This window comes from Cervus canadensis, chromosome 4 (assembly GCF_019320065.1).
Source record: "Cervus canadensis isolate Bull #8, Minnesota chromosome 4, ASM1932006v1, whole genome shotgun sequence".
NCBI classification, from domain to species: domain Eukaryota; kingdom Metazoa; phylum Chordata; class Mammalia; order Artiodactyla; family Cervidae; genus Cervus; species Cervus canadensis.
In genome coordinates this window covers 57651412-57670242 of record NC_057389.1, presented here as the reverse complement: position 1 = coordinate 57670242, position 18831 = coordinate 57651412, and the positions used below count along the sequence as shown (strand labels likewise).

Below are 18831 nucleotides of genomic sequence, written 5' to 3'. Positions count from 1 at the left end.
GCGGGCGCCCAGCAAAGCCGTGGGCAGGCGGCTCACACACACCCTGGGTCTGCCTCTCTCCGGAGCCCCACTCCTGGCAGCCCAGCCTCCCATAATTGCCTTCTAAAAATATCCTTCTCCCACCCCCTACCTCTTGATTTCAAAATATTTAGTTTTCAGGGTATTTAAAATGAGAGCTGGCGGCTCTTCCAGGTCCAGATAACAAAGCTAAACATTTATGCTTCGACTGCGTTTCCCTGAATCGGCTCAGATCTCGGGCCTTGATATGGCAGCAGCGGGAGGGAGGGGAGTCAAGTGCAAGATGGATCATGTGTGGGCCTCTTCTCCAGGGCTGGGGGCAGGGTGATAGGCTCCCCCCACAGGACCCCTCTAGGACCCTTCCCTTGGTTGGGGGACTACCTACCGCTGTTGACGAAGAGCCGGCCCCTGACGGTGTCCTTCCCGAGGATGTTCTCAGCCTCACAGACATACTCCCCAGCGTCCTCCAACTTCACCTTGTTGAACTGGAGTCGTGAGTTCTTTCTGGTTAGGGAGGGGATAAGATGGGGAGAACGTGAGCTCCCCAGCGGTCACCCAGCGGTCACCTCTCCCAGCATGGCCACAGTGTCTGCGCAGGTGGATGGGAAGTAGGCTCCCGCAGACCAGCCAGTGCTGGGGTCTGGGTGGAATGCACAGTCTCTGGAGCGGGAGGGAGACCTGCATGCTCAGGAGAAACACAAATTCTAAGTCTATGGATCCTCGCATCCATCCCTTTTCCAGAACTGGACCTTCTTTGTAACCATTTTTCCAGGGCAGGAAACTGGCATCCTTTGGGAAGTCACAAGGACTTTAGCACCCTTCTCCCCAGCCCGCCGTGTCTCGCTGACCCTCTTCCAGCAGAGCAGCCACTAACTCACAGCCACCTCAGCCTTCCCTTAGAAGTGGCAGCCCCACCACTCTGGATAGATAAGGCCTGTCCCAGGTACCCAGAAAGGCCAATGCTCCATCAGGTTTCCAGGGCAACTGCGCCCAGCCTCCCAGTCCTCACCTGTGGCTCTCCCCTGCCTTGATGCTAGCCCTGCCACTTAGGGGCACTCTGTGGCCTCTTCAAAAGGTTTCACTTCATTTACTCAACAGATGTTTACTGAGTGCCCTCTGTGTGCTGGGGGCTTGGATATCTCAGGGAACAAAAAAGTCTTATCTTCAAGGCCTGACTTGACTCTCATGGCTAATCTGGAGGAGGACCAGGCAGGATTGATGGGAAAACTGAGTCCTTGAGGGGCTTCTGGACTTGTTTAAGAATGCCTGCCAGCAAAGCAAAGGCAGAGGTGAATGAGGAGCTGGAGCTGGTGAGGATGTGCGCCCCAGGCGGCTCATGGACTGTCTCCTGGAGCTTGATGCTCAGGCTAACGCCTCTGTGGAGGGCTTCGCACCCAGCCTTGCATGCCCAGAGCCATGGGGCCAGGCCTGGGCAGGGATTCCAGTGCTGTGTGTGACTCCAGGGCACCTGGCCTGGCCTGTCCTCTTCTTTCTGAAGACCATGCCAAACCTTTCCTTCCTTCCGTCGGCTTCCCTGCACTTGCCCGCAGGTGCCTGGGCTCTGCAGGATCTGTTCATACCTCTCACCCCTCCCTCTGCCCCAGTGCTCTTTGGGGCTAGTCTGAGCTCCGGATAAAACCCTGGGGACCCCAGGGGGAAACAAGAAGTAGCATGAAAATTTCTTAACATGATGTAACTTCCTCCTCTTAGTCCTGAGTTAAAAAAAAAAATCAGATTTCCAGAACATGCCTAGTGGGTTGCAGAGTGGTAGAATGGGAGCCAGCCCTGAAACCAGGGCTGGAGAAACAGAGCCATGAAGCTGATGGGGAAGGAGGGCAGTGAGCAGAGAAGCTGCACCAGGGACGGAGGAAGACGGCAAAATGACCCACATCCTTCCCTGCGCTGTGCTTTGGGGAACAGTCTCCTGAGCTCCTCCTCAGCCCCTGATGCTGGGCTCTTCCTGGACCTCCTAACACTTGGATCCCCCAAACCAGCCTCCACGAGCCTATCTAATCAAAAGGTCTCGTTTCTGTGGTGATGTCCACACCGATGATACAGTGAGAGCTGCCCGACTCCCTTCCACCCCTCCTGGCTCATGCTGGTCTCTGTCTCCTTGGCCTGTGTCTGCTTACAACCCTCTTCTGTCAGTTTGAGTTTCTTCTCTTCAGTAAACAGAGCCCTGGAGGCCCCTCTGGCTACAACAACATCTCCTTCCTGGCTCCTGCCTAATTAGATGCCATGGAGCCCAGCTGCCCCAGGACCAGGCTTCTCCAGCTTCCTGGCCACCAGCTCTTCCTTAACACTAGACGAGCAGGGCAGGGGCTCACCTGGGGTCCTCAGGGTCAAGAAGGCATAGGGGAGAAGACGTACGGAAATGGCAGCTCGCAAGAAGAAAGAAAAGAAGGAAAAATGGGTCATCAGCCTCGACCCTCAGGTGGCTGAAGGAGAAAACGTGTTTGGTATGTGCCACATCTTTGCACCCTTCAGTGATACTTCTGTCCACATCACAGATCTTTCTGGCCAGGAAGCCATCTGCTGTGTAACTGGAAAGGAAGGTGAAGGCTGACCGAGGTGAGCTCTCTCCTTAGGCTGCCATGTTGGGTTCCCCGAATGTAGCCCAGAGATGCAAGGAGCTGGGCATCACTGCCCTTCACATCAAACTCCAGGTCACAGGAGGAAACAGGACAAGACTCATGGACAGGGGGCCCAGTCACCCTTCAGAGCCCTTGCCCCAGGGATGAAGATTGGGTGAACTGAGGAAGTCACCCTCACCCCCTCCAACAGCACCCATAGGAAGGGGGGGGTCACCATCTGTGAACAGGACTCCTCAGATTATTGTTAATAAATTGCCTTGATGTTAAAAAAAAAAAAAAAGGTATAGAGGACACAGAGATGGACCCTCCTTGTCATCCACTCACAGTGAATACAAAGGAGTGACCCTTACACCACATCAAATGCAGAATAAGATGGAGCCAGGCTCACGGTTACCTGGAGGGATGGAAGCTAAAACCAGAAGGAAGGGCTTCCCGCATGGAGGGGTGTGAGGTCTGTGGAAAGGCGGGGGTGTAGGGAGAGCCCCTCCCCTTTGAGGAACCAGAAATAGGCTAGGGGACAGAAACCAGGGCCCCAGGTTTGCTGATTGCAGGCATCTTGGTTTACCAGCTGTGTGATGATTGCCCCAGTTCCAGGAAGGTGGCCCCAGCCTGGCACAAAAGGTTCTGGGGTCAGAGCTGAAGGGCGGGGCTCTGCAGCTAAGGAGTAGGGCCACCACATTCTCGAGTGCTCACTCCTAGCTCCATCAGAAGCCCCAAGCACTCAGGACCCCCCTCCCACCTTCCTGGCAGGCCCAGTGTCCCCTTGCTAGGCTGACCCAGGTCTGCCCCTGTAATAGGCGCCCTCCTCACCTTCCTCAGCCAGTTTTCTGCTGGCAGGGACCAGGGATCTGGGCGGCTGCCTCTACCCGTCCGCACGTTTTCCCCAGCGCCTACCTCCTGCTGCCTGCCTGAGGGGCCTGTTCTAGCCTGCCCCTCATAAACAGGGGAACACATGGTTCCGCCGGGTAAGGGCTCCATGCCCAGGGCTGGGAAAGAGGGCGGTCTTCTCCGGGTACAGGAAGGCTGGGCTGAGACACCTCAGCGGGACTGCCCCAGAGAAAGGCGGAGCCTAGTGGGAGGGGTGTCTCCATAGACCCAGAGTGATATTAAGACAGTGTGGGTTGGGCAGAATGGAGCTCTGGGAGGGCTAGAGTGTGCCCTGTGGTGTGGGAAGAGGAAAGATGACTTTGCCAGAAAGGAGACTCCTGCCCCCAGCCCCCAAGTCTGGTGAAGTGTATGTGTAGAGCGGCGGTCCTCCGAGTCACACTGAGGGAATGGGAAATGACAGGGAGTAAGGCACTCTCCGTCACGGCCCACTCTTCCAGCCCATCGGCTCACTGCAGGGAGCAGCCCGGGGGCAGGATGGGTGAAACCAGGCAGTTTCTGAAACACGGCCAAGAGGACAGGGTCCTGACACGAAGGGGGCAGGGGGCATACTCAGGCTGTCAGGGGGCCTTAGTACCCAGGAGGAGACCCAGAGGATACATCCAGGCCTTGTGTGGGGACTGGGTGCCCTATCTGTCTGCTGACACCAGGGCCTGACCAGGACAGTCACTTGTTCGAAGGCAAGGTCAATGCAACAGGTGTCCTGCCCAATCCTACATCCCCGGCACCCAGGAGAGGTGAGCAGATCCTGCAAGATCCTTGTCAGTTCACACTGGAAAGCAGATGACCTCCGCCAGGCGACACAAGAGACAGGGTGTGTCTGGGGGTGGTCTCAGAGGCTCTCACGCTGGGAGAAACAGCCTCCCACCATGTCGCGAAGCTGTGTCTAAGGCACCATGGGAGGAGATATGGGAGCTTGCTGGGGGCGCTCAGGAGGGTGACCCTGAGGGTGTGACATTTAAGCTGGGCCTTGGAGATTTTTGTGAAGGACAAGGTGAGAGGAGGGGGTGCTGCCAGCACCGGGAACAGTCTGGGCCCAAGTCTAGCAGTCAGAAGCACCAAGGGGGAGAACAGCGAGACGGTGAGTTACAGGCCAGGAAGGGGAGCATTAGAAGGGCCCCACGGCCTAGGCTGTCCCTGGCATATGGCCGACTCTCAAGATCTACCAAGTAAACAAATGAATGATCAGATATGTGCCCTGTTAGAAAGACCATCCCCTGTCAGAGTCAACGGGGTCAGTGAACCTGTGGACCTCTTGAACTGCAAACAAAACCAGGCACACGTTTTCTGAAGAAAGGGTAGAGGCCTTTATCAGACCCTCCACTAAAAGCTAGAAGAGAAACTTCGTGGAGGTGGGGACCATGTCTGCTCCAATCCTTGGTGTATTTCCGGCCTCTGGTAGAGTGCCTGGCACACAACTGCTGCTAAGCACACATACGTGTGAAACAGAAATGAATTCACAAAGGGGCCTATGGCCTAGAAAAGGTGGGGAATGGCCAAGAGTGAGACAGTGGAGGACAAGAGGCTGGAGGCAGGGAGAGCAGAAGTGGGCGGGGAGAAGGAGGCCTCCTTTCTGAGACGTGGTGTCCACCTGGAGGGGACGGCATGAGGGCAGGTACTGGGCAGCGGGCAGTCTGGTTTTGCCACAGCCGAGAGGGAAGTGCAGCGGGGCAAGGCAGGGCCAGAGAGGACAGGGGGAGAGGCAAGACCAGGGCGTTCTGGATTAGAGATGTCTGGGGCTTTTCCAGTAAGCAGCGGAGGTGACCTCTAAAAATAGTCTGCAATTCATTTGACCCAGAAATTCCCACAAAATCGTGCAAATCAAGAAGTTCCAATGTTTGTGTTCATTTTAAGAACACTCGTGAAGCCACCCAGGCTGTTAAGGGTATGCATATCCGAGAAGCCACCAAGTATCAGAAGGATGTCACGTTAAAGAAGCTCTATGTGCCATTCCATTGTTACAGTGGTGGAGTTGGTAGGTGTGCACAGGCCAAACAGCAGGGCTGGACGCAGGGTCAGTGGCCCAAAAGGAGCACTGAATTTTTACTGCACGTGCTCAAAAACGTAGAGAGTAGTGCTGAACTTAAGGGCTTAGATGTAGATTCTCTGCTCATTGAGCACATCCAGGTGAACAAAGCCTCCAGCCTGTGGGGCAGGACTTAGAGAGCTCACCGTCAGATCAACCCATACATGAGCTCTCCCGGCCACACGGAGATGGTCCTCACTGGAAAAGAACAGATTGTTCCTAAACCAGAAGAGGAGGTTGCATGGAAGAAAAAGATATCCCAGAAGAAACTGAAGAAACAAAATCGTATGGCCCAGGAATACACACTGCTAAAAAAAAGAAAAAGCAAACAAAAGTGAAAAAACAAAAACAAAAGCAGATAAGCATGGGGAACCTCAGGGGTGGCATCTAGCTGGCAGTATGGATTTGGAACTCAGGAAAGGGAAAAAAAGCCATCAGACTAGAGATGGAGGCTTGGGGTCATAAGATAGGAGAGGGTGAATTCACCCATGGGTGGAGAGATCTGGGTGAAGAGCGAAGCCCCACACACAGGAAAGTTCCAGCATTCATGATGCCAGAGAGAAGGGGTTCAGAGGCACAAGAGGATTAGGAGGAGGAGCACAGGGGTAAGGAAGCAGGTGGCAGGGCCAACGGCTGCTGAGGGGCCTGGCAGCCGGGGGGCCCTGGGAGGGCCTGAGGTCACCGGGTCTGTCAAGAGCTGCAGCCGCAGAGAGTGTTGGGGTTGTGTTTACAGGGCAGGTTCCCGTAGAGCAGAGGTGTGGAGGACGAGCCAGTGTGGAGTCAGTGGGCTAGAAACTTCCTCCGCACGGTGGTGAAGGGCAGGAGTGATATGGGCAACAGTCGGGGGAGGAGGAACAGGAGAAGACGGCAACGTGGAGAGAGAGCTTTTAGAGGAGAAGCGGTGTTAGTGGTTTGTTGAGAGAGAGAGGGAGAATTCACCAAAGAGAGGAGTTTGTTGGTGGCCCAAGGGCTCTGAGGGTGCGTGTGCAGGAGGGTGTGGGTGAGCGTGAGGGTCATGTGTGGATCAGGAATGAGGGTGAAGATTGGCCACATTGTGGACTGTTTGAGCATAATGTGGACAGCAAGGAGCATCCCCTCTCCTGACTTCTGCTGTCTCAGGGAAGTGGGGGGGAGGCCACCTTCCAGAAAAACAGAACAGGAGGGAGACGGGCCCCAACAGCCTGGGAAGCCAGTCCACTCTTCTTTCCAGCTTGCAGCCAGGCATGGCGGGACAGTGGGAAGGGGTGAGGGGGCCTCAGAAGGTGACTTGATGGGCAACCTGAATTTCTTGCTAACTCCATTGACTGGTGACATCCCAGAAACCCTCCCAATTTCCCTTAGGAAGCAGTGTTTTTTTTTAGCTGTAAACCTTTGATCTGAACCCAAGCCTTCTTAAATCACTTTCTATTTTCTGCCTGGACCACTTTCCAGGGTGATAGGTCCTGTCTTTGCTCCCTGCTCATGGAAAGAGGGTCAGAAAACTGCAAGCATCGCCCAGACCTCTGACCCCTTCCCTTCACAGGTTCAGACACTAAGACCGGAGGGTAGGATGTGTACATCCAGGGCATCCCAGCAAACCAGGAGCAGCCTGAGCCCAGACATTTTTTTCCATTGCTTTTGGTTGTGGGACAGGTTGGAGGGTCCTCTAAAACTATTTGCATTTTGGGGGGTGAGGAGGGAATGACAGCCCCTGGGGAGGAGCAGAAAATGCTGGGGCGCCCCTCAGCCAGAGACAGAAGCCTACTGTGCCCTCAGAATCTGCAGAGCGGAGGCCAAGCTTGTTCTGCCTTCTGACAGCCCCTCAGGGGCTGTGAGAGGCAGGAGAGAGGTGAGGGGCTGCCCTTGGATCCTTGGCTTCTCTGTGCCTGCAGCCCGCTGTCTGACCAAGTTGGAAGAGAGACCACCTTCCACAGCCCAGAGACCCTAGACCTTTTGATTCTCTTCCCTGGAGCCTTGACTCAAAGACTGAAGACAATTTCCAAGTCACGGGGGAGCTGTCCAAGATTCCTCTGACACCAGTCAAAGCCATGGGCCCCTCCCCTCACCTGGCTCCCTGCTCAGTGACAGCTTGCTGAGCTGAGGAACTGGTGTGTCATCACCCATGACCTCCTAGACACATTATAGATCAGAGTCCTTCACCAAAGACTGCCCAGTGGTGGGCTTCAGACCCTGCGAGTCCTTTGAAAAGTTTTATGGACAAGATAGGACTTCACAGCTAAAGTTGACTTTGACAATCTAATGGCCTTCAACCATCCAGGGATGTTAATTAAGTGGCTACCATCTGCAAGACACTGGGGCAGAATGCCAGAGCTGGAAGGAGAAACTGGGAGCCACAAAAAAGGGGGATGGGAACTGGTTCTGTGCAGGAAGGAGGCAGGGTGGCTGGTGGATGGAGGGAGGGATGTTGCTCACCTGCCATTGCCATACTTGATGCGGATGTCCCGGCTGCGGTTGAGCTCCTTGCCGTCCTTGAACCAGCGGTAGGAGGGCAGAGGGTTACCGGCTGCTGCCTCGCACTTCAGCGATTGCTTCTCACCCACCTGTCCCGTCTGGCTCTTCATCTTCTTCAGCTTGGGCCGAGTGGCTGTAGGGGTACAAGGCAGGAGTGAGTGTGGAGGTGGTGAGACAGTGCCAAGCATACACAGTGGGGAAAGGGCCACTGTTCTGGGCGAGGTGGGGTTTGATCCTGGGGAACCACCCTTCCTGGTGCCGTTTCCTAGTTCAAATCAACAAGTCTTCACCAAGGGTCTGTGATGCTGTCAGTGTGGGTACCACCAATGGAGAGTTTTCCTTCATGCCTGGAATGGTTTTCAGAGTTATATACACATTAACTGATGAAAATAACCCTGTGAGTTCACTGCAAGGATGAAATCCACTTACAGATAGGGAAAACTGAGGCTCAGAGTGAAGTCACTTCCCCAAGGGGATGGAGCTGGAATTCAAACTCAGGTCTCCTGGACTTCAGTGCTCATGATCTAATTCTAGTCCCAGACCTGCAGGCCCATGCTGGACCCAGAGACAGGTGGACCACAGTGACAGATACAGCTCCTGCCCTCAGGAAGTCCAGTCTGGCAGAGGAGCTGGAACCTGGCATCATAGCAATCATGGAGGCTTTGGGATGCTGAAGCCCAGAGGTGTGACCCCGGTGCAGGCTGGGGAACAGCTAACTCAGCTGAAAGCCAAAGGATGGGGGAGCTGGAAGGGAGGGAGGTGGTCCAGGCTGTGGTTTATCAGAATTGCAATGGTCGGTGAGGTGAGCTGACCTGTATGTGTGAAGTGGCATGGCTGTGTGTGGGGTGGGGCCAGCTAGACTGGGGGGCATGGGCACAACCAGGGCTGCAGGGCTGCATATGTCAAGCTAAAAGGCTTCTCCTATTTGTCTTGAGCACCATTCTATTTCCACATGCCCCAGTCTCCCATGTTTCATCTCCTTGCTCCCCTCCCTCTCGGAGAAGGAACAACCTATTAAAAAAAGAAAAGAAAAAAGTACTCTGTTCTTAGGAAGGTGATGGCAAGCCCATGTTCCCTGCTGGGGTGTGTAATAATTCCACTGGGACAGCCCTCGGCGGGACACCAGTGCCTTTGTGTGTGCTCTCATTTGGTCACTGAGCTCTGTAAGGCAAGCGTCATGCTGACTCAAAGGGTGATGATGACATTCAGGTTAAGAAACTTGGCCAAGGTCACATAGCCAGGCAGCCCAGAGCTGGGACCAAAGCCCAGGTTGCCTGGATGCGCAATGTGTCAGGGTTGCAGCTGGCTGGTGTCTGATTCCGTAGCCTCAGTATCTCTGTTTGAGGAACCTGGTTGAAGGTAGGGTCTGCTGGGGCCAGAGAGCTGTTTAGTGACAAACAGACCCCATGTAGGCCATTGGTCCGTCCCCCGCCACCTCAGAGCCACAGCTTGAGCTGGCCCTGGATGAAGACAGATGAGAGGGCCTGGCTATAGATGGGGGCCTCTCAGTGAACCTAACCCCGGGCTGCTGCTTTCAGTAGGGAGTAGATGAGACTGGGAGCTTTCCTGGTGGCTCAGCAGTGAAGAATCTGCCTGCGATGCAGGAGACACAGAAGACGTGGTTTCGATCCTTGGGTCGGGAAGATTCCCTGAAGGAGGGCATGGCAACCCACTCCAGTATTTTTGCTTGGGGAATCTCATGGACAGACGAGTCTGCCAGGCTACAGTCCCTGGGGTTGCAAAATGTTGGATATGACTGAAGCTACTAAGCATGCACACACAGAGAATGGGGTGCATGGAAAGAAAGGGATCCCAAAGCCTGAAAAATACAGTACATAGATTCAAACAATGGTGCATGCGAAATGATTTTGTTCATTTTTGAAACTTAAGAAACACAAATGGATAAAAGAAGAAACTAAAATCATCCATTATCCCAGAACTCATAAGCAAAACACACACATACCACCCCTACACATCTATTTTTAAACAAAGTGGGACCAGTGCCGGTAACATATTTCTTTGATTTAATGAAACACTGTAAGCCTTTCACCTTGGCATTAAGTATTAATAACAAATAATTCCCAAATAATAACAAATAATTCCCAAGTTACAAGGCACTCATCTCCAGAGAGAGGATAAGAGATATTAATTAAGAAAATGGTTCCATGAGCAACTCAGTTTGGGAAACCTGCAGGTAAACATTAAAGCAGTCTCTTCATCAGCTTCAGTATGATTCCCCAAGTAAGAGTCCTGGAGCTTTTTGGGGAACCCTTAGTAGCATTTCAAGGAAGTAAAGTTATTTGGAATAAGTTCCATAACCTAACTTGTGTGTGGGTGTATTTTATAGGTATATAAATATTTTAATAAATATTACATTCACATGATTTAAAATTCAAGGAGTGAAAAATGGTATGACTTAAACAAGTCTTCTGATTTCTGACCATGGCCACACAGTTGCCTTTCTAGGAGGCAATCAATTCTATCAGCTCCTTTTATATCCTTTCAGAGATCTTTTAAGCACAGACAAAACCCCCTAGGATTCACACACAGTTTTTTTCTGTAGCATCATTTTCAAGGTTACATAATACTCCTATATGGGTACACCATAATGTAACCAGTTCTTATTGTGGGGGAATTTAATATACAGTCTCCCCTGCCTCACTACACCTCATCACAAACAAGCCCAGAGGAATATTCTTGCAGCTCTATCCAGTGTATATATTCAGTGCTCATCATCCTTTGTATCGATACATATCCAGTGTATTCTGCTGTATGGGCAGTGAGGCTCCTGACTCAGACTTCCTGAAGTCAAATCCAGGCTTTGCAACTTGTTAGTTCTATGCCTCTGTTGTCGTTGTTTAGTTGTTAAGTTGGGTCCGACTCTTTTGCCACCCCGTGGACTATAGCCTGCCAGGCTCCTCTGTCCATGGGATTTCCCAGGCAAGAATACTGGAGTAGGTGGCCATTTCCTTCTCCAGGGGATCTTCCGGACTGAGGGATGGAACCTGCATCTTTTGCATTAGCAGGCGAGTTCTTTGCCATCTGAGCCACTAGAAGTCCTTAGGCCATTGTCTTAATCCTTCTGGGCCTCAGTTTCCTCAGAAGTGATAAAAACAGCTCCTACCTCATGGGATGATGACTAGGAGGATTATATGCGATAAGGCATGTAAAGCCTGGCATGCACAGAGCATTTAAGAAAGGTTGGCTATTACTGTTATTATTATTCACAATTATTTCCTAAGGCAATCTTCCTAAAAGTGGAATTGCTGCGTCAGAAAGGGGTGCGATCTTCCTTAGTTTTACATGTTGCCAAATTGTGTTCTGGAAAGGCTGCACCAGTTTGCTCTCCCACCAGTGAATGACAGTGCCTGTTTTTTCCACACGCTTACCAACACTAGGTATTATCATGTATTTAATCTCTGCCAATTAGCTAGGCAAAAGATGATTTGCATTTTCTTGACTCCCCCTGGTGAAGCTGACTGCTTTTGCTAAGTGTATTGGCTCATTGTATTTCTTCTTTTTGAATTGCCTATTCTTGTCTGTACTGTTTTTCTATCTGGTGCTCATCTTCTTACTAATCTGTAAGAGTTCTTTATAAATATTAAGGCTGTTCACCTTTTGCTACAATATTTTCCTCTAATTATCTGCTTTTTACATTTTAAAATGCTAGTTTATTGTTTTGGGTTTTTTTTTTTTTTTTGAGGTTTTGTGTGGTTTTTTGTGTGTGTGGAGGTTTTATGTGTTTCAATCTGTGGGACTTTCTGGAACTTCATTATTCTAATGTGACTGAAGCCCTGCCTCAGCACCCTTCCCCCTTGCCTACACCCCACCATCCTCCTACTGCTTGCTCTGGGGACCCCAGTCACTCCTTATCAATAATTGTCAACCCTAGATGCTAATGAGAACCAGATGATAGTAGTAGTGGTGAAAGTCACTCAGTTGTGTTTGACTCTTTGCGACCCCATGGACTGTACAGTCCATGGAATTCTCCAGGCCAGAACACTGGAGTGGGTGGCCTTTCCCTTCTCCAGGGGATCTTCCCAACCCAGGGATCGAACCCAGGTCTCCTACATTGCAGGTGGATTCTTTACCAGCTGAGCTACAAGGGAAGCCCAAGAATACTGATGTGGGTAGCTTATCCCTTCTCCAGCAGATCTTCCCAACCCAGGAATCGAATCGGGATTTCCTGCATTGCAGGCGGATTCTTTACTAACTGAGCTATCAAGAACCAAATAGGAAGCTTTAACAAGTATGTCAGTGCCTGGGACGTTCTCCTGGACATTCTGAAGCAGGACCTGTGAGAGGGGGTCCAGGTATGCAGGTTTTAAAAGTCCATAATAAATATGTAACATACTCTAAGCAAAAGCACATAAATGTGGAGCTCAGTGTCTGGCTGCAAGATGAACACATCTTTACAGTTGGCTTGACTCCAAGGTTGGGTTGGCACCTAGTGATCTAACCTCTTGGTCACCTGGTGACCTGGTCACCCACAACTAGGCTCCACCCCCTTCTCATGAACCGAGGACACAGAGAGCTCTTCTCAGGTTCTGAGGTGCCTGCTTTCCTTGCTTGGAGACTGTTGATAGTCCCTGCAGTCCTGAGGTGAGGGAACCCCCTGACCCTCCCCTCCCGACCCAGGCCCCCTTCCTCTGAGCGAGCCGGGGTGGGGGATGGGGGGGTTATCTGGTGGGAAATGGCGGTGCTTCCTGACAGGAGTCCCGGTGCGGTACTGTGCCCTGAGCCCGTGCCTACTGCTTCACAGTGGCAGTGATGGTGGCACAGAGACTGGTCCAGAGACAGCAGGCATGACCCCAACTCAGAGGACCCAGGGAACAGGGGGCTTCAAGGTTGTTCCCTGCCACCGTGGGAAACCCAGGACAGCATTTCAGATCGTAAGGAGCCACCCCATCTAGTGAGACCCTTCTGTGATTCAGTTGCTTCTTGACAGTCTTCTTACTTCAGAACAACCCCATCTGGTTCTCCTGTTCCCCATTCATTCATTCATTTACCCTATTACATGCCAGGCACTGTCCTGGGTCCTGAGTGTACAGTAGTGAACAAGGCAGATAAGCTTCCTGCTCTTATGGAGCCTGCATTAGAGTGAGGAAAATATATAATAGCAAACAATCTCAGGAAACATGAGGCCAGAAGGAGCTCCCAGATAAAGGCTTTGAGGGGGGAATGAGCCTAGTGAATTTAAGGGATAATAAAGGCCTAGGTGGCTAAAAGATTCTGGAAGACAGGGGAGCCTTGAGAGTAGGCCTGGTGACTGACACGAAGCTGTGTGAGCGAGGATGAGAAGTCTGAGTTTGTTTTGTCTCCCCACCCCCGACTTCCTATGTGCCTACTAGAAAATTTTAAATTATCTATGTAGATCATATTATATTCCTATTAGCACTGTTCTAAAGGATGACAAAATAAAAACAACCACACATTTGAATCATGCTGTGTTCTTTATGAAGAATCTTCTTTTCTGTCTCTTAACGATTCCCCACAAGCATCCTCTGAAATACTGAGAACTATGTCTCCTTCTCTAGCAGAGTCCAATCCTGGTCCCTGTTCTCAGACATCTTAGTTCATGGCTCTTTGAAAGTCAAGGATGGGTGTTTTGAAAGGAAGAGGACCATAAGAACAGGCTGCACTTTTTTGCTTCAGGCAAGTCCCTTGGAGAGCCGGGTGGCAGCTCAGGAAGCACACCCTGCAGGTGGCACTGGGAACAATGCCCAGGGGACCCCTGCACCCTCACTCCTGGGCCTGGAGCCCTGTCAGGCTTTCTGCCACGAGGAGTGTGGACAACCTGGCCAATATGGCCCTGCAGCTTTGTAGATGTGATGGAAGGTATCAGAACTTACAGGCTGGGGAATGACATGGTCTTACTTTCCTTTCTGCATTTTAAGTTTGTTCTAATCCTGAGCTGCCATTGCTTCTCCCACTGCATCCCATGGATTCAGTACCAGATGTTGCAGACACCTGGGACAAGGTTAAGAGGCTGTGGACACAGCAGATCTTTGAAGGGCTGAAGACGGAGCTCACGGGGCATCAGACATGAGGGGGCCAGCTCCAGCCTTGGCCTGGGCACCCTCTCTGAGTGGGGTCTGGTATTGTTTGGATGTCTTTTATGGCCCAGGGCCCAGAGGGCAATGCTAGTTTGTGGTATGGGGACCACTGCACTGTGTCTCTAGAGTGTCGGGGTCAGAGCTGAACCAAGCAGAGACTTCCTGGGGTGGAATGGATCTGTCAGGAAAAAAGCTGAGGCAACCCAACTGCATTCATGGAGTGCTGTGTGCCAGACAGAAATGACCTAGCCTCTTGTGGAGTAACCGCTCCCACCCACCAAGGAGCTTAGCTTGTCCCTCTCTGGTACTGTTTTGTTACATAAGAAATACATTTTTGTTGTAGAAAAATTACACAATACAAGGGAAGAGAAAAGCACATTTTGATCCTTTCAGTTACCATCAGAAAGAAAACCACTGACAACATTTCCAAATACCTCATGCAAGATTTTTCTTTTGAAAACATTTTATATCCCAGTTTTCTTGGTTAGCATATTATAAAGGCATATCCCCAAATCTAGAAATACAGATCTAAATTATTTTTAAGGCTGCATAATATTTCATTGTTCAGATGAATCTGTTTGTCTCCAACGTTCTGCTGATATTAACAATACTGTCATAAACTTCTCTATAAATTCAGCTTTGCGGCTAAAGGGAGGGGGTGTCACAGTCCTGAGAGTCTGTGAATATTTCCCCACAAAGAGAGGAAATCCTCAAAGGCCTAGCACGCAGGAAAGTGGACAGATGAGAGGCATTAGGTAGAACAAGAGGGAAATCTGTGCTCAAAAGAAGGGAGTGGAGATTCCCAACACCCTGCTTCCCCGGGGCTGTGCCTTCCCCAGGGGAGGGGCGGGCAGCATGCTGATGGCCTAGGTGGTCCTTGGGTGGTAGTCAGCCTGCCCTTCATGCCCCTAATGTCTCCTCCGCAGACCAAGCCCTGAGCTCCCATCCTCCTTGAGGGGTCACTTTGTTCACTTCCTAGTCCTGCCACTTACGGACCACCTAAACAGCAGGACTTGGGCTTCCCAGGTGGCTCAGTGGTAAAGAATCTGCCTATCAATACAGGAGACATTGGTTCAATCCCTGAGTCAAGAAGACCCCCTGCAGAAGGGCATGGCAACCCACTCCAGTATTTTTGCCTGGAGAATCCCATGGACAGAGGACCCTGGCAGGCTACAGTCAATGGGATGGAGAGAGACACAATTTAGCTGCTGAACAACAACCAAAGAGCAGGACTAGGGCTCTCAGGGTGTGGAGGTATGGGGAGAGCTCCTCTGGCAGTTTTCTAACAAGAGGAAAGTCTCTCAAGAATGACCCATGGGTGCATGATAAGTCTCTTTAGTTGTGTCCGACTCTTTGCGACCCTATGAACTGTAGCCTGCCAGTCCTCTGTCCATGGGATTCTCCAGGCAAGAATTTTGGAGTGGGTTGCCACTCCCTCCTCCAGGGCTCTTCCAGACCCAGGGATCTAACTCATGTCTCCTGCATTGGCAGGCTGTTTTTGTTTTTTGTTTTTTTTTTTACCACTAGCGCCACCTGGAAAGCCCCAAGGATGACCCAGGTCTCCACAAAAAGACCTCCCTTGAGGAGGGGTCCTGTAAAACGTGCAGGCACAGCTCAGTTGCCACAGTTGGGCCGTGGTTATGTGGGGGCTTCTGATTTCTCATCACCTGATGCCAAGCCAGGGTGTCTGGCCCACATCTGTATGACAGGGAGTCCCCAGAAAGAACCTCACTGAGGTTCTGAAGATAACACCAGTATGGACTACCAGGAGTGCTCCTTTTCCACATCCCAGCCCCAAGGCCAGGCAGTACCGCTGCTGCCAGCAGCTTGACCTCATTCCTCTCGGCAGTGGGCGGTGGGTGCGGAGCCTGCAGAGATCTGAGAGCAAGACAGACGCCCGGGACAGGGCCAGGCAGCCCAGCCAGGAGGACCTGGCCCGGCCTTCCTCCCGACAACCAGGGGGCAGGGGCAGCGGGCTCTTGAAAAGGTTAATGATCCTCACCTCATGACTAAGGCTGAGCAGTCCCCTTTGTGGGGCAACACCTAGAGACAATGCGGCCAGCCTGCCTGGCATCAAAGTCTCCCACTGGCCTGCTGCTGGCGGACTGTGGGCCAGCCCCCTCCCCACCCCTCTCCCACCCAAAGAATGACTGCGACCTATGGGAGGTTAATTACAGACTCCAAGTTCAAATGAGGAAGAAAGAAGAAACAACAACAACTGAAAACACAGCTGGTTTAAGGGAGCACAGAGCGCCTGCACTGAAACAGGCCATCAGGTATCTCTCGCCGGGGCCGATGGCAGAGCCATTTGGTATCCACAGGCCAGGCTTCACAAGGGGAATGCGACTCACTGGGCCTTATGGCTTTCCCTGAGCCATCTTTCCTCAGCCAACCATGCCCAGCCTGGTGCCTGGGCTTGGCCTGCCCTCTTCTCACATCATTCAACAAATGTCTACCTCAGTCCCTGTGATGTACCAGGCACCTACCAGCCATCAGGGACATGGTGCTGAGCAAGGGAATGGGGCCGCTGCTGTCGGGCATCACTGAACTGGAAGTGGGCAGAGCCTCCCTGGGTGCGCCTGTGAAAGCCAGACCAGACCCAACAGGCTGTTAGCTCGGCAGGCCAGGGGCCTGGCACCTCAACTGTAAGGCGAAGAAGAGGGGCCAGGGCTGGCTGGGGATGAAGCTAGAGCGGGGAGGCAGATGCTGGTCCATGAGTGAGGGTAAGAAGGGGAGGACATGAGGCTTGGCAGTTCCAAGACCAACAGGACGGTTCCTGCCTTAAAGCCTCATCTGCCCATCCAGAAGTACCCACCCACTGATACCCAACCTGACAGTGTGACGTCAGGGCGAGAACAGGCCCAGCCCGACCACCAGGGCTGACACTGTGTCCATCCCGGCCCCCAGCCCCCTCCCCCAGAAGCCTGGCAGCCTCACAGAAACGCCATCTCCTGGGGACCCTCCTAAGACAGGGATGCTCAGCCCTGGGAGTCAGGCTGGTATACCCTGCAGTTCCTCACGTAGGCCCAGGGCTGAGATGTGGGGACATGAGCTGCAGAGATGGGGGGCTGCGGGGGACGTCACCTATGTCTGGGGAGACTGCACATGTTCACAGAGCAGAGCCACCACTTGCTGGGGTTGTACACAGCTACCCAGCATGGATGTACGGAGTCCCTGGTTCTTACCAGTACTTAGGGCACAGGCCAGACACCTAGAGTTGGCACAGAGGAGGCCATGCTAACAGAGGAGACACCACACATCTCCCAATTCTCCAGCTGTCTGCCTGTGAGTAAGGAGTTTAGCCTTTCTGGGTCTCAGTTAACTCATCTATAAACCACACTCTGCCTGTTTTAGAGGCTGGGGTAAGAGAACGCTCTCTACGGAGGGATGGAAGAGACTACCATCTCTCTGACTTATGGAGGCAGAGGGAGGGACAAAGCAGAGATGACAGTCTGGGGAGGCCTTTACCAATTGCCCAACTCTGCTTAATCGCCTCACTGGAAAAGGATGGGCCCTGGCCTCGGAGAACCCTCTGGAGAAGGCCTAAGGGACTAGGCCATCCCTTGCTTGAGGAAGGCAGAGAGAGCTGAGGAAGGGATCCCAGAGCCCTGTTCCTCTCTGGGACAGGTCTGCACTTCCCACCTCATCAGCCTGTCTGGAGAAAGTTGTTCCTGAGGCTCCAAGTCAGGGGAAAATGAAGTGGGAGTGGAGAAAGGGGAGTTACTTTATACACCAGACAAGACTGGCTTCTCAAATTGGGTTGCAATGCAAAGCCGCACGATGACCTCAGGGCCTCTTTCTGAAGGGTTTGCCAAGCTCATTAGTAAGGAAAAGCAGCATCTTTGTATTAAACAAACAGACCTATGATGGAGTACAATGTCAAGTTCATGTGGATTCTTAAGATAAAACAAAAATACAGGAAATCAGAGAAATGTTGGGTTTTGGGGGAAAGGTCTTAGTTCGCCTCATACAGGTAAAGCCTACATGTGCACCAAATGTAGATGCCTCAGTGGGTGCGGGGGGCCCATGTTGCCAAAGGCCTGGCCACCCTCCCTGCAAGTTATCCTTGGAGAGTCTTTGCCTCTGGAGTCTGGGAGAGCTGAGATGCAGTCCTTGTGGTCCAGATTAGTGAGACAGAGCGGGGTTGGAAAGAACTTACCCTAAAACAAATGCTGCCTGGATCTTCAGTCACTAGCTCATGCACAGCATGTGGAAAACCAGTTTCTCCATTTTTTTCCTCCAGAGACTGTTCTTTATCCTGGGTTCCCTCTTTCAGTCACCTTGTCATCTGTGACAACTCTGTGTTTCTCTTGACCTTCCCCAATGGTGGAGACCAATCACCTTCCACCAAGCCTCACACTCATAACCCTCCATTGTCTGGGGTTCCGGTGACACTGCTCCTCAGCCCCCAGCACCACTCCACTAGCAGAGGACATGGGGAAGATTCACCTCTGTGTGCCTCTCCAACACTCAGAAACCTTCTTTGGCTCCTTGATGTCTGTAGAAGGGAGGCTGCTGGTCTGCCTTGGCTGGAAGCCAGGGCCTTCAGAGGGAGCTTGCTCGGTCAGTGAATGGACCCCAACCCATCCCTGTAGGAATTGTATATTCCAGGCTGATCCCCAAAAGAACTTGCTCTGTATTCTGCCTGCCCCCATGCCCTCTGTGCATGCCCCCCACCCCCACCATGTCTTTCCCCACAGAAGCACCACTGAGAGTGTCAGAGGCTGGAGGTCAGACTGGTCTCGGCTTACATTCTGGTCTGCCCAGTGTCCTGTATAACTAGACAAGTTACTTAACCTCT

At 52.1% G+C, this 18831-nt stretch overlaps 1 protein-coding gene and 2 pseudogenes across 4 annotated transcripts in view; 2 read left to right on the top strand and 1 right to left on the bottom strand.

Moving 5' to 3' along the window:
- NRG2 (neuregulin 2) overlaps window positions 1-18831 on the bottom strand; it is a 257705-nt gene that overhangs the window by 34029 nt on the left and 204845 nt on the right. For all 4 annotated transcript variants that reach the window (XM_043465324.1, XM_043465322.1, XM_043465325.1 and 1 more), the window contains 2 exons: window positions 7936-8107; window positions 404-522 (listed from right to left, as the gene is read on the bottom strand). In XM_043465324.1, the coding sequence (XP_043321259.1) occupies window positions 404-522; window positions 7936-8107 (291 nt within the window). The remainder of the gene's footprint in view (window positions 1-403; window positions 523-7935; window positions 8108-18831) is intronic.
- LOC122439386 lies at window positions 2384-3538 on the top strand (annotated as a pseudogene).
- LOC122439385 lies at window positions 3565-7450 on the top strand (annotated as a pseudogene).